Here is a 16,222-nt window from a genome sequence, read left to right as displayed (position 1 = left end):
AGGTAGTTATCTGAAGAGGTGTAACACTGGATTCAAATTCCAGCATGCTTACTGAAGAACCCTGTGACCTTGGGCAAGTCACTTCAATTTTCTGGGCCTCAGTTTCCTCATCGGAATGAAGCAAGGACACAAAGCTGCCTCTAGTTTCTTTGAGATGATTGATGTGGAGGCTAGAATTCACTTTCCAGGCTGGAGCTCTGTTGTGGTATCTTTTGGTTAAGTGAGACAGACTTCTATTTTGGGCTGGAGGCATTTGAGTAATGAGGAACTAAATTCTTGACAATGATACCATAAATTATCTCCCTTATGGGGTTGCTGTGGAGACTGTGGTGCTATTAATGGGTCTCCTTGGTTTTCTCTGGCTGGAGCTGGAGAGAAGGAAAGAGGGAGTTCTGGACCCCTGGAAGGAACTTCACCCATCTGCAGGAGGTAATTGAGACTACACTATGCTGAGGTTGGTTGGGGGCAAAGGGCAGTACAGGCCCCTGGGGAAATCCCCTATGAAGGCAAAGACAGATGGACTTGAAGTAAGAACCAGAAAGGGCATGTGTGTGTAGCCTGCCTTGCTGGTTCTCCTGATGCCAGGGTGAGTTTAAGAAGTGTGTTTCAAAGGTGGTGACTGGTGGCAAAGCAGTGGTGGCATGGTGGTTTGAACAATGGTGTTAGGAGTTCCCATGGAGAGTTCAAGTGGGAGAAACTTCCTTGCTGTGAAGCCCTAGGTGATCAGGTTCCTGCCCCTCTCTTGCCAGCCTCTTCCTTTTCCATGCACTCATCCTCTCACTAAGCCTCAGCCACACTGGCTTCGTCTCTGCTCCTCAGACATGTCTTGCTCCCCACTGCATCACAGGGCTTTTGCACACTCTGTTTCCTGTGCCTGGAACACTCTGCATTTTGCTTGGCTGACTCCTTTTCATTCTTCATGCCTTGGCTCAAACATCACTTCTTCAAAAAGACGTTTCCTGAGTAAACTGGATTTCTCTCCTTTTCATATATTTCAGCAATCTGTTCTTTCTCTTCATAGCAAATGTGATGAATCATAACCATATAGTTGTTCGTGTCTTGGTTGATCGGGTTCACATGACTCTAAACTCAGCAAGGCAGAACCAGGTCTGCTCAGTTTACCATGGAATCCCCAGCACCTAGAATAATGCCACCACATAGCAGATGCTCAATGAAAACCTGTCGAATGAGTGAATGAAGTTCCACCTCCCAAAGACACTAGAGGGAAGGGAGCTCTGAAAGAGAAGAACCCGATCATGGCATTATGTAGAAGGAGGATGGTCATATAAAACAGGGAACCTCATCACCACCTCACTGAGGGTTTTGTGAGGAATGAATGGGAGGATTCAGGTGACACGCTTCAAGCAGGGAGCCTACAGTGGTCGCAAAAGGTTGGCCCTGTTTGTGTGAGGGGCTTACCTTGGAGAAATTGGGAGATGTTCACATGCCCTCTGAGGGGACTGTGCAATTCACTGTGAGCCACTTGGTAGGTGACCTGGGAGTGGAGTGAGAAGAAGCCAAGGGTCACTGTAGCAGTGCTGATGATGGTGTAGGGAGAAGCATCTGCAGGCGGGAAGACCTGGGTCTGAAAGGCTGGAAGCTCCATTCCATTTTTGAGCCATTTCACATATATGTTTTCGGCAAAGAAGCCAGTTGAGGTGCAGGTGAAATTCACTAGTTGGCCTGGGCTAGCCCTGTTGGAGGGGCCAGAAATCTTTGGAAGAGAGAGCTTAGCTTTGATCAGGGCAAGGGTGAAGAGAAGAAGGAGAGAGAAGACAGAAAAATGAAGAGGGAGAGTTACTCTCCGGTACAATACTCACCCTCATGGTTCACTCTGTTTGACTTCCTGCCCCAATCTCTCATCTCCAGTTTTCTCCTCTTCATAAACTTTATCATTACTCTTCTTGTTATAACGGCCAATCAACTGACCTCACTTACTTTACCTCTCAGATCTTCCAACCTACACTTGGAAATCAGACCATGGTGATCTTGCTAAAATGGAGATCTGACCATGTTATTCCCTTGTTCACCTTCCTCCTGTCCCCTCTTATCCCTATCTTCTTCCCAAAGTACATTGTTTAAAAAGTCACATAAGGTATATCCCGAAAAACAGCAGATCCTTGGTTTCCTCTTCTTGCAAATATTATGGACCAACAACTTTTAACTACTTTAGTGGATTCTTTGGGCATATCTCTCTGCGTTTTTATGTTGATACTAACATGCTGTTATTTTCAAATTTTCTCATTTTTTTCAGTTTTATATATTATGGATCTACCTACTGCTATGGAAGATGATGCTCTAGCTTTCTTACAGCTCCTTCTACCTGCCATCCACATTTCTCCTCCTCACATCCTCCTATTAAAGACACATCATAATTTTTTGTTTTATCAGTGTTCAGCAGCATTTATATTATTATGACCAAATGAGCATTGTTCATAATTGGGCCATGTAATATATCATAATTATATTTCCTGTCTTGTACAGCTTTTTGTTTTCCGTGGAGGTTTTTTAATATATATTTTTTAATTTTAAATTTTTGTGGGTATGTAGTAGGTGTATATATTTACAGGGTACATGAGATGTTTTGATACAGGCATGCAATGTGTAACAATCACATCAAGGAAAATGGGGTATCCAATCCCTCGAGCATTTATCCTTTGTGTTACAAATAATCCAATTATACTTTTTTAGCTATTTTAAAATGTACAATTAAATTATTATTGACTGTTATCATGCTGTTCTTTTAATGGTGTCATTATTTTCTTTTGCTTCATTTTCTATGAACTTATGACAAACTCATCCCCAAGCTTTCTGCCAGATTTCCTTCATGTTTGAAACTAGTAAGTACTGCACTGAACTTCACTTTAGGGTACATGTATATTCAGGAGTGCACAAAGATTTTTCAGGGGATTGTATAGGCTTGAATTAAAAAATCTTTTTATTATGATAAATTTGTAAACATACATAAAAACAGAGAGAAAGTATTCATGATGGCATTTTAACAGCTATCAACAAATGGCTGATCCCGTTTCATCTACACGTCTCCCATCAACTGCTGGGTTAGTATTTTTTATTGTATATATTTAAAGTGTACGACATGATGTGTAGCTATACATATACTTAGTGAAATGATTACTACAGTCAAGCAAATTAGTATATCCAGTATCTCACATAGTTATCATTTTCATGTGTGTTGTAAAAGTATCTAAAATCCCGCCTCTTAGCAAATTTCCAGTATACAGTACAATACTATTAACTATAGTCCTCACGCTGTACATTAGATCTCTCGGCTTATTCATCCTACATAACAAATTTTGTACTTGTGGACTTCCATCCATCTCCCCATTTTTTCAACTTCCCATCCCTGGTAACCATTGTTCTACTCTGTTTCTATATATTTGAGTTGTTTTGTTTTTTATATTTTACATATAAGTGAGATAAATTAAAAATAAAACTACCATATAACCCAGGAAGGTTTTTTTCAGGTATATACCCAAAGAAAATGAATTCACTACCTTGTAAATGTATCTGCACGCCCATGTTTATTGCAGCATTACTCACAATAGCTAATATATAGAAACAATGTAAATGTTTGTCAATGTATGAATGAAGAAAGAAATTGTGGCATATGTATACAATGGAATATTATTCAGCCTTAAAAATAAGGAGATCTTGCCATTTGTGACAACATGGGTGAACCTAGTGAGCATTATGCTAAGCTAAATAAGCTAGACACTGGATTGTTTTAAGGTAAATATCAGACATGATATTATTTCATTCTTAACTACTTCAGCATGTAGGAGTTAAGAATTCTTTTTTTAAACAATAAAATGCCATTATTATACTTAAAATTTAATAGTAATTCCTTAATATCATCTAACACTTGTCAACACTCAAATTTTTCTGCTTGCCTCACAAATATAATTTTACAGTTGGTTTGTTTGAATGAGGATGCAAATTAAAGCCATATGTTACATTTTGTTGATGCCTTTTAAACCTCTATTAATCTAAAGGAGTTCCACTTCCTCTTTGTTCTCTTGCCATTCATTTGCTGAAAAAACCAGGTCATTGACTGATAAATTGCCCACATCCTGTACTATTTCCCAGTTTCCCAACTGCATTCAGCTGCAGTTGCTCGCAGTGGTAGTGGGCTTGATAACACGCCCTTTACTGACTGGCTTCACCGCTCCCTACTGGTGTTAATTGCACTGAAATCCTTGTCTTACAGTTGGCTTCTCACTGAACCTATCTCTGTGTTTTAAAGTTCCTTGAAATAATTAGTCTTTGTCTAGTTAAGCCATCAATATATAGTTAGATTAATTAGTTTTACTTTAGATTTAGTAATTTAGATTTTTAGGATTTTTTTCATTTTGTAATTTGTTTATTAATTATTTAAAAATTCATGTGCTTACAAAGTCAAAACGTAAGTCACAGCACATTCAGAGAAGTCTGGCTTTCCCCTTGTCTCTTCCATTCTGTTCCCTTTCTCCTTTACATGTAAATTTTTAAATTATGATTTTAGTCTATTCCTCTTTTTCTAAAAAAACAAGAGACAAGGCCGGGCACGGTGGATCAAGCCTGTAATCCCAGCACTTTGGGAGACCGAGGCGGGTGGATCACGAGGTCAGGAGATGGAGACCATCCTGGCTAACACGGTGAAACCCCGTCTCTACTGAAAATACAAAAAAAATTAGCCGGACATGGTGGAGGGCGCCTGTAGTCCCAGCTACTTGGGAGGCTGAGGCAGGAGAGTGGTGTGAACCCGGTAGGGGGAGCTTGCAGTGAGCCGAAATCGTGCCACTGCACTCCAGCCTGGGCGACTGAGCAAGACTCTGTCTCAAAAAAAGAAACACACAGACACACACACACACACACACACACACACAACACAAGAGACAATATGCATATGCTTGTATTTCTCACTCTTGTAAACATAAAAGGTAGTGTGCTCCACACACTTTTCTATATATTTTCCTGTTTAATGATATGCTGTGGGTCACTCTGAAGTGGTGTGCTGACTTCCTCCTTATGCCCTTTTAAAGTCACATAATACCCAATGTGCGGCTGTACCATAATTTAGTAGGCAGCGTAGCTCTTGCTCTTACAAATAGTGTTGTGATGAAGAGCCTAAGGATAAGTCATCCTGCACTTGTGTTAGTAGATCTTTGGGATACATTTCTGGAAGTTGAATTGTTGGGTCACAAGGTAATTTTGCTAGATATTGCCAAGTTCACCTCTTTATGAGTTATATGATTTTGCATTCCTAACAGCAAAGTATGGAGTACTTGTTTTGCCTTAGCTTCCCCAACAGAACACGCTGTTGAAATTTTGGATTTTTGGTCAAGCAGATAGGTGAGAAGCCGTGTCTCAGTGTAGTTTTTAATTTGCATTTCTTCCTATACAAGGGTGGTTGAGCATATTTTTATATGTTTGAAACATTTGTATTTCATTTTCTATAACTTGTCTTTTCCCATTTATTGCCCATAATTCTAAAAAGTTGACTGTCTTCTAAAATTTTAGAAGCTTTCTCAATATTAGGGATTATTTTTTGTCTATGATGTAAATTGCAAAATAGTACACACACACCCATACACAAGTTTCTTTTTGTACAATGCGATCAAAATTATAATTTTTTTATCTTTCTGCATTTTGAGTTACAGTTGGGAAGGTTTTCTCCATTTCTAGGTTATAAAAGAATATATATATATATGTTTTCTTCTGGTACTTAAATAGTTTCGTTTCTTACATTTAAATCTCTGATCCACTTGGAATTTATTTTGGTGTATGGTGGGAGGAACTAGATAGATACACTTCTGGATTTTTCTATGCTATTCCATTGGTCTATTAACTCTTCAAATGATCCAACACTACAGTTGAAAAGTCTCTTCTTTTTCCGCTGACTTGCCTTCATACTTTTTTTTTTAAGCAATCAATTTTACCATATGTATCAGTCTATTTCTAGAATCTCTATTCTGTTCCATTGATCCACTTGTCTATCTTTTTTTTCTTTTTTTAATTTTATTATAATTATACTTTAAGTTTTAGGGTACATGTGCACAACGTGCAGGTTTGTTATATAGGTATACATGTGCCATGTTGGTGTGCTGCACCCATTAACCCGTCATTTAGCATTAGGTATATCTCCTAATGCTATCCCTCCCCCCGACTTGTCCATGCCAATACCACACTGTATGATTACTATAGCTCTATAATAATTTTCTGTTCATGAGGGATGTTGATCTATAGTTTTGCTTTTCTATGATTCTTTATTTGTAATGCTGGCCTCATAGAATGGGAAGCCTCACTTCCTCTTTACTTTTCTGAAATAATTTGAGTAAAATTGTTAGTAGTTCTTCCTCAATTGTTTGATAGAATTCCTCAGTGAAGTCATCTGGGTCTGAATTATTCTTTGCCAGAGGCTTTTTAAACTACAAATTTAATTTGTTTAATAGATGTAGAGATAATTAGGATATTTATTTCTTCTTGGGTGAGCTTTAGCCGTCTTTGTCTTTCAAAGAATTTGTCCATTTCATCTAAGTTGTTAAGTTTATTGGTATAAAGTTTTTCATAAAGTTCCATTGTAATCTTTTTAATATCTGTGGAGTCTGTAGTAGTGTCACCTCTCTCATTATTGATATTGGTAATTTGTATCTTCTTTCTTTTTTCCTGATTAACTGTGTGGATATGGGTTTATTAATTTTATGAATTTTCTCAAGGAACCAGCTTTTGCTCTTATGGATTTTTTCTATAGTTTTTCATTTTATATTTTTGATTTCTGCTGTGTTCCTTATTATTTCCTTTCTTCATTTTTTCCTACTTTTTGAAGTCTCTGAAAAAAACCTTTCTTCTGTCCTAATATAGGGATTTAGTGCTATGAATTTCCTGCTAAGTACTCTTTTGGCTGCATGCCACAAATTTTGTATGCTATGCTTTCATTTTCATTCAGTTAAAAATGTTTTCTAGGCCAGGAGTGGTGGCTCATGCCTGTAATCCCAGCATTTTGGGAGGCTGAAGCAGGCAGATCACTTGAGCTCAGGAGTTTGAGATCAACCTGGGCAACACAGCAAAACCCAGTCTCTACAAAAAAATACAAAAATTAGCTGGACAGGGTAGAGTGCACCTGTAGTCCCAGCTACTCAGGAGGCTTAGGTGGGAGGATCACCCGATCCCAGGAGGTTGAGACTACATTGAGCCGTGATTGTGCTACTGCACTCCAGCCTGTGGGACAGAGTGAGACCCTGTCTCAAATAAATAAATAAATACATACATACATACACAAAATACTTTCTAATTTTTCTTCTGATTTCTTTTTCAGTAATGTATTATTCAGAAGTATATTTAGTTTTAAAATGTTTGGAGATTTTCTAGAGATGTTTGCTTTTTAAATTTAATTTCTACGACTACTGAGGGTTAAATTAAATAAAAATTAAAAATAAATAAATACATTTAATTCCATTGTGGTCGGAAAACACACTTCTCATGACTTGATTTATTTAAACTTACTGAGACTTATTTATGGCTGAGAATACAATCTATGTTGGTAAATATTTCTTTTGTAGTTAAAAAGAATGTGCATTCTCTTGTTTTGGGATGGAGCATTCTATAAATATCAGTTAGCTCAAGTTGGCTTATAGTGCTGTTCAAGTCTTCTACATCTTTACTGGTTTTCTGCCTCCTTGTTTTACCAATTATTGAAAGAGAGGTGTTGAAATCTGACTATAATTGTAGATTTTTCTATATATTCTTGCAATTCTATGAGTTTTGTTTTATGTATTTTGAAACTCTATTATTATATACATCAACATTTAGAATTGGTATATTTTATTGATTAATTGATGTTTATTATAAATGATATTCTATGTGCTCATAATTTCTTTGTTCTAAATATACTTTGATATTAATGTGGGCATTCCATATTTAAAAAATTGTTAATGTTGCATATATTTTTCCATCCTTTTATTTTTAATCTATTTGTGCCTTTATTTTTGAAGAGAATTGATTCTCTGCAGGCAGCAAATAGTGGATCCTACTTTAAAAAATCTAATGTGAAAATCACTTTATTTTAATTAGGGTGTTTAAACCATTTACACTTAATATGATTATTTATATGACTAGGTCTAAATCTATGATCTTGCTACTTACTAGCCTCATCTCTTTTCCAGTGTACCTCATTTTCTGTCTTCTTTTGGATTGATTTTTGTGATTCTGATTTATGTCTTTTGTCAGTTTATTAGCTATTACTCTTTGTTGTGTTATTTTACTGGTTGTTTTGGGATTTCTGGCATACATTATTAACTCATGATTATTTACCATGAGTGATAAGGTATCACTTCACATATAGCATAAAATTCTTACAGTAATATATTTCTATGTCTCTCTTCCTGGCCTTTGTGCTATTTTTCTCACACATTTTACTTCCATGTATGTTATAATCTGTCAAATATATTATTATTGTATTTGCTTTGAACAGTTGACTATGTTTTAAGTACATTTAAATACACTTTTAAAATATTTTTCCACATTATTACTATTTCTCTTGCTTTTAATTTCCTTGTATATATCCAGGTTTCCATCTGGTATCATTTTACTACTGTTGGACGGACTTCTTTTTAACATTTCTTGTAGTGCAGATCTGCTGATGATGAATTCTTTCAGCTTTTGTATGACTGATAAAGTCTTTATTCTTCACTTCAAAAATTGTGATAAAGTACACATAAGATCTGCCATCTTAACCATTTTTTACTGTACAGTTCAGTGACATTGAGTACATTCACATTGTTGTGCAACCATCACCACTATACATCTCTAGAATGCTTTCCATCTAGCAAAACTGAGAAAATACATGGAATGCATCACAAATTTGCATTCCATCCGTGTACACAGGCCATACTAATCTCTGTATCATTTCACTCTTAGTATCTGTGCTGCCAAAGTGAGTTTAACTCCAGCCTGGGTGACAGAGCAAGACTGGCTCAAAAAATAGATAAATAAATTAAATGCTTAATTTTATTTATTTATTTTAAAAGATATTTTTGCTAGGTAAAAATTCTAGAATGACTTTTTAATTATCGTTTTCTTTTTAAAAATGCCTTAAATAGCCAGGCATCGTGGGGCAAGCCTGTAATCCCAGCATTTTGGGAGGCTGAGGGGGGTGGATCACCTGAGGTCAGGAGTTCGAGACCAGCTTGGCCAACATGGTGAAACCTCGTCTCTACTAAAAATACGAAAATTAGCCAGGCATGGTGGCAGGTGCCTGTAATCCCAGCTACTCTGGAGGGTGAGGCAGGAGAATCACTTGAATCTGGGAGGCGGAGGTTGCAGTGAGTCGAGATCATGCCATTGCACTCCAATCTGGGTGACGAGGGTGAAACTGTCTCAAAAAAAAGAAAAAAAGCTTTAAAGATGTATCCCCACTGTCTTAAGCTTGCATTATTTTTGATGAAAAATCTCCTGTCTTATTTATTTTTTGTTCTTTTGTATTTAATATTTCTTTTTGGGGGGGCTGCTTTTGAGATATTTTCTTTATTGGTTTTTGCAACTTGGTTTGTGCTTGGGGTTCATCGAGTTTTTGGATCTGTGGGTGTACAGTTTTCATCATATTTGGAATATATGTGCCCATTATTTCTTCAAATATTCTTTCTGTCCCCTCTTCCACTGGTGTCTCCAATACATATCTATTAGGCCACTTGAAATTTCCCCATAGCTGCTGACTGATGCTCTGTTTATCTTTTTTTTTTTTGAGATGGAGTCTCACTCTGTTGCCCAGGCTGGATTGCAGTGGTGCCATCTCGGCTCACTGCAAGCTCCACCTCCTGGGTTCACCCCATTCTCTTGCCTCAGCCTCCCAAGTAGCTGGGACTACAGGTGCCCACCACCACGCCCGGCTAATGTTTTGTATTTTTTTAGTAGAGGTGGGGTTTCACCGTGTTAGCCAGGATGGTGTCAATCTCCTGACCTCGTGATCCACCCGCCTTGGCCTCCCAGTGTGCTGGGATTACAGGTGTGAGCCACCGCACCTGGCCGCTCTGTTTATCTTTTATACAGTTTTTAATTTTTTTGGTCTTATATTTGGATGTGGCTTTATGTATTCCATTTTTATCTCTCTATGTGTCATTTTGAATAGTTTCTGTTGTTGTGTCTTTAAGTTCATTAATCTATTTTCTTCAACGTCTTAACTGCTATTAATCCTACTCAGTCTATTTTTCATCTTAGATATTGCAGCTTTCATCTCTAAAAGTTCAATATGGATCTTTTAAATATTTTCCATGCATCTACTTCACATATTCAGTTTTTATTCTAGCTTCCTGAACATACAGAGTATACTTATAATAACTTTAATTTCTTTGTGTACTAATTCTATCATCTGTCTTTCCTGGTTAGTTTCAAATGATTAATTTTTCCTACTATGAATCACATTTTCCTGCCATTTTCATGCCTAGTAATTTTTTATTGGATAACAGATATTGTGACTTTTACTTCATTGGGTAGTGGGTATTTTGCCTTTCTATAAATACGCTTGAGCTTGTTTTGGGACATGGTTAAATTACCTGGAAGCGGTTTGAACTTTTCATGTTTCGGACTTAAGCTTTGCAAGGCAGGCCTCCAGAATCATTGGGTCTAGGGCTAATTCTTTTTCCTTTACTGAGGCAGAACTCTTCTGTGTATTCTACCAGATGTCTCATGAATCATGAGTTTTTTTTCACTCAGGTTGTAAAGATCAGGCACTATTCTTAGCCTTGTGTAAGCTCCAGAAATTTTTCTCCTCTGGCCTCATGTACTTTTCTCATGTACATAATACACTTTTCAATACTTCACTGAATATTCAATGTGGACCTTTTACAGATATTTGGAGTTCTCTTTCTGTGAAACAATCTGCTCTTTGGTGCCCTACCCTGAAAACTCTAGTCACTTGGCCTCTGTGGACATCTAGGTCCTTCTTAACAACTCAAGGAGAACTTTGGGCTCCACCTGAGTTATCTTTTTCTGTATGGTGGTCTTAAAGCCTTCTCAGAGAATACTCTTAGGGCAGCCTTAGGGCTCACTTCATTTGTGTCCCATTTCACAAGGATCACTGTCCTTTGTTGCCTGGTATCCAATGTCTTGTCTACCATGTTTTAAATAATTTGCCCAGATTTTTAGCAAGAGAGTAAATCCAGTCCCTGTCACTATTTTGGTAGAAGTTGCCCCAATTATTTAATTTAATTTTATTTTGCTATTGTACTATGTGTTTGTCTTTTTTCACTGTATGTTCTAACTGGTCTTTCTTTGTATATGTGAAGGTTATTGATTTCTGTTTGTTGATTTTATAACTTACTATGTTACTTAAATTATCTTGTTTTTTATAGCAGTTTAATGTTGATTTTATTAAGTTTTCCAGATACCATATCATCTACAAAGAGAGATAGTTTTCCCACTTCCTTTGCAATTAATATGCTTTTTGTTGCTCTCTCCTTCTAAAAGCATTGACAAATACTTCAACGTAATGTTAAATACTATTAGAAATGGTGGGCATGAGTTTGAAGACTACTTAAGTATTCTACTGATTCTGTCTTTTGGAGATGTCCCTAGTAATGCCGCAAGTCCTCCAGTTCTGGAATGGCCCAGTGGCCATTTCTATGCCTCCTGCACAGCTGTTATCTTAGGGTTTCCAATCCCCTATTCATAGTTCTCATTCTTACCTTTTTTTTTGTTTGACTCCTATTTTAGTAAAGCATAAGAGGATGTAAAAAGCAATTCTTGATAATCTTGCAAACTCCGTAGATTGGCTGGGTAAATGATTTTAGCTTGGAAATAATTTTCCCTAAGAATTGTGAAGGCATTATTCCCTGTATTCTAGGGTCTAATATTGTCCTTAGGCATCTCATGCTGGTGTCACTCACAGTGCTTTGTGCATAACTTTTTAGTTTCAATTCTTTAAAATTGTATGACATTCTCTTTGTCCCCAAAGACTACCTACCATTCTCCTTGTTTCTCCATGGCTGTAAGGTGCTAAAATGTGAAAGTCCCCTAAATTATCTTGATGTATGTTTCTATGGTTCTATGGTTCTGTTACAGTAAATTATCACAATCTTTTTTTTTTAAAGAATCATAATCATTAATTCACCAATACAAGTACATCTGAACTAACTGTTGGGCTTCCCAGGCTTTCCTTTAATGGGTGCTGTTTAGAGTCTTGCAGGGTTTGTCTTCAGCCATGATTGAATCAGCCAGGACCAAACTCAAGAATACACGGAACTTACAGAAATAAAGGACAAAATTTAAGAAATGTAGGAATTACATATTCTATATCAATAATCTACATGTGATTCTTATAACTTTCTGCCTCAATAAATTTATCATTCATATCTTATGGGAATCTATGGTTCCATGCTTTTAAGATTATGTTTTTAAGTTTAATTGGTTGTAATATCCTGAGTACTAATGATATATAGTAATATAATAATTATTATACAGCAGACACTCTTCTAAGTGTTTTCCATTTATAAGCCCATTCACATTTATAATTCTTATAACAAATCTATGAAGTGGATACTATTGTTATCCCTACCTTAAACACAAGGGAATTGAGGCACAGAGAATTTAACATTTTGAATTAAGAATCTTAATTAAGAATTAAGGTCACGTAGGCTGGGCATGGTGGCTCATGCCTGTAATCCCAGCAATTTGGGATGCCGAGGTGGGAGGATCACTTGAGGTCTGGAGTTCGAGACCAGGCTGGCCAACGTGGCGGAACCTTGTCTCTACTAAAAAAAAATCCAAAAAAATTAGCCAGGCATGATGGCACATGCCTATAATCCCAGCTATTCAAGAGGCTGTGGCACAATAATCACGTGAACCTGGGAGGCAGAGGTTGCAGTGAGCTGGGATCACGCCACTGCACTCCAGCCTGGGCAACACAGAGAGACCTTGTAAAAAAAAAAATAGAATTAATGTCACATAGCATGTAAATGGCAGAGCAAGCAGTTGATCCCAGGCCATCTGGCCCTGTAGTCTACTTTTACCCACTGTGCTTTGTGGGCCTTTGGAAGCTGCAAGATTCTAAAGAGTTAGGAGTCTACTGATAGATGGCGCTGGGGTTACATTTCACCCTGCTCCTTCACTGTGACCTCTCATTATCCCCATTTTCTATTCATAATCTTGGCACAAGGGTAACAAAGGGGGAGCCTTAGGCTAGGCTCCCAGGGATTGTAATTTGTTTTAGAGCAATGCGCTGGATTTCTAGGGATCTGTACTCAACCATGCACAAACATCTGGGCGCCTGATCCAGACTTAATCTCCATGTTAGGCTTCCTTTCTGGAATTTCACACAGTAGTAGGTGCCGGCTCTGCTGGTGTGATGCTACTGATACGGATGGAATAATTAGTGCTGTTTCTCTTTGTGATGTCTGAAACAGTTCTTATCCAGGGGTAGTCGCCTTCTTTCTGACTGTAGATTAATTCCTGGCCTGGTCCAGCTCCTCTGAACCACTGGATGGGCCCTATGGGGATCAGGGAGGTCACAGTGCAGTGCAGAGTGGCCATTTCTCCAGCTGCAACCGACACGGACTTCTCAGGCTGAATTACCTGCAGCTTCTCTTCACACACCACTCCTGGAAGAACACACGTCAGCTCCAAGCTCCAGCTGGGGATGAGGCTGCTGTCCAGGTACCTGGGTTCAGATTGCATTTGAAGCCCCATTCATTCTTTCTTTCCATATCATGTATTAGCTTTTAGGATGGGCATATTTCTTAACTGGGTATCAAGAGAGACATAGAAACAAGATAGACAGACAGCCCTTGCTAAGGACGCAGTCAGAAAGTCAAAAGAGAAGAAATACTTCTAGAAAAGATGTTCAACAACCCCAGTAATCCAGTGAAGTTAAACCACACACAAATTGCTAATGTCCATGACAGACTAGCTGGAAAAGTTTTTAAAAAAAGTGTACACAGATTTCAGCATATGAAAGTTAGAGCACACTTTCAGGCTGCAATAAATAATAGAGGCAGGTTGGTAACAAGGCAAGCAGAGAGGTCGATGAAACAGAAGAGAGAACCTAGAATTGGACCCAAGTAAATAGACAGATTTATTGTACGATCAAGCTGGCATTTTATGTCAGTGGAAGAAAGCTCTCTTGAAGAAGGCAAATGAAACTCCTAAAAAGTAGCTGTCTCCAGGGAGCCAGATGAGTATGGGGGCTTTTGTTATTTACTTGTACGTTTCTTCCCTGTTTGGATTATTTTGACAGCAAGCCTGAAATACAATAAAAATAAAATAAAATAAAACATTTCTCCCTCCTGTAAGCTAAGAGCAGACACAATTTTTAGAATATTAGCTTAGCAAACATGAAAAAGATTGCCAATTTTCTGTGTTGCTAAGGGTGTGGTGAGGCAGGCACTCCCACATACTGCTGATGGGAATAACAATGGACACAATCTCTCTAGATGGCAATACAGCATTATAGTCATGATCTAGGACATATGATCTATGTCCATGTGACAAACCCATATTTAAACAAGTAAAGTGGAGATACTTTAACCAAATCTATTTTGGTCCCAAATGTTCAAAATACCCCCTGTCCATTGCTGCTGCTTCTGCGCTGGGTGTGGTGAGATAATGTATTACTGATATTGAGACACTCACGTTTTATTGGGAAATGGCTTTTGAAACCAAAAAACACTTTTGAAATGCAATTTCCCAATAAAACTCATACTCTTTGATTTAGTAATTCCTCTTCTATGGCCTTATTCAAAAGAAACAATCAGACAAGGGTGAATATGCTTTGTAAAGGAATGGCAATCATAGTATTTACAATATAGAAAAGTTTGATGTAAGGCCCATATCCAAGAATAGGAGTGAGTTAGATAAATGATGGTACAACCACAAAATGGAAAACTATGTAGCGATTGAAATGATAATGTTGATGTATATATTGTTGATGTATTGATGATGTTGCAGACACATATATATTTACATAGAAAAGGGTCCCCAATTTATCACTGAGTAAAAGAACTAATAAATCACCATATTTTGTGTAATCTTATTTTTGTTAAAAGTTCGATGTATATAGAAGCAGCACAGTGAAGAGGTCAAAGTAAGAGTTAGTGGAGTCCCATTGACCCAGGTTTCAATGCCTCCTCTATTGCTTGATTGCTATAGTTTAAATATTTGTCCCCTCCAAAATTCATGTTGAAATTCAATCCTCAATGTGCAGTATTGAGAGGTAGGGTCTTTAAGAGGTGATTGGGTCATAAGGACTCTGCATTATTTAATAAATTAATGGATTAATGGGTTATCATGGGAGGGGAACTGTTGGTTTTATAAGAGGAGAGAGAGAGACCCAAGTATAGTATGCTAGCATGCTCAGTCCCCTCACCATGTGATACCCTGTGCTGCCTCAGGACTCTTTAGAGAGTCCCCGCCAGCAAGAAAGCTCTCACCAAATGTGGCCCCTTGACCTTAAACATCTCAGCCTTTATAACTATAAGAAATAAGTTCTTTTTCTTTATAAATAATCCAGTTTCATGTATTCTATTCTAAGCAACAGAAAATGGACTGACATTGGTGTTTTACCTTGCGAAAATAATCTCCCTGAGGCTCTGTTTTCTTATTTATGTAATGTATACAATGTGGAAAGTAAAACTTCTCTTACAATTTTGTTGTGATACTGAAACCTGAAAATCTTTGAGAAACACTCAGGACTGTGCTCATAGAAGGACTTCTGTGAAATGGGCTTTCCATTCTTAACTGCAAGTCCTGTAGGCCAGGCTCCAGCCCTGACAACCTGGTGATTCTAGGAAGCGCACACCCTTCCTTGGCTTTCAGTTCCTTCTTCTACCAAGCCTGATGGACCTTTCTCATTTCCCATGACTTCTGTGAGTTCTAAGTGAAGACATAGACTTGCCAAAGACACAGAGTGAGAGTTACAATGGCCGGATGCAGCAGGACTATTTTCGTGGGCTCATATTTGCACTTGTTAAGCCCTAAAAGGCTATAACAGCCAGAGCTCACATAGGTGGTTCTGTGTGCTACACATTACTCCAAACACTTAACTATATTAATTAACTAGTTTGATTCTCACTACAACTTTATTGGAAAGGCATTATTATTTATCCCGATTTCACAGACAAGAAAACAGAGGCACAAAGAAGTTGAGTAACTTATCCATAGTCAAAGAGCCTACAAATGATGAAACTTGGATTTGAACCCTGGTCTGTTGTTTTGTTTTTTTTTTAATGCCTGTGCT

At 37.6% G+C, this 16,222-nt stretch overlaps 1 protein-coding gene and 1 pseudogene across 2 annotated transcripts in view; both read right to left on the bottom strand.

The window, feature by feature from the left end:
• Window positions 1-8,836: 8,836 nt before the first annotated feature.
• On the bottom strand, window positions 8,837-8,936 carry LOC112130382 (U6 spliceosomal RNA; annotated as a pseudogene).
• Window positions 8,937-14,038: 5,102 nt separating this feature from the next.
• The window catches only part of SIRPD (signal regulatory protein delta), a 28,494-nt gene continuing 26,310 nt past the window's right edge, over window positions 14,039-16,222 (bottom strand). For both annotated transcript variants that reach the window (XM_054541705.1, XM_009233444.3), the window contains exon 4: window positions 14,039-14,229. In XM_054541705.1, the coding sequence (XP_054397680.1) occupies window positions 14,213-14,229 (17 nt within the window). In that variant the 3' untranslated portion in view covers window positions 14,039-14,212. The remainder of the gene's footprint in view (window positions 14,230-16,222) is intronic.

The sequence above is a fragment of the Pongo abelii genome, chromosome 21 (genome assembly GCF_028885655.2).
Source record: "Pongo abelii isolate AG06213 chromosome 21, NHGRI_mPonAbe1-v2.0_pri, whole genome shotgun sequence".
NCBI classification, from domain to species: Eukaryota; Metazoa; Chordata; class Mammalia; order Primates; family Hominidae; genus Pongo; species Pongo abelii.
Note: the sequence above shows the minus strand (reverse complement) of the source record. Positions and strands in the feature narration are given on the sequence as shown.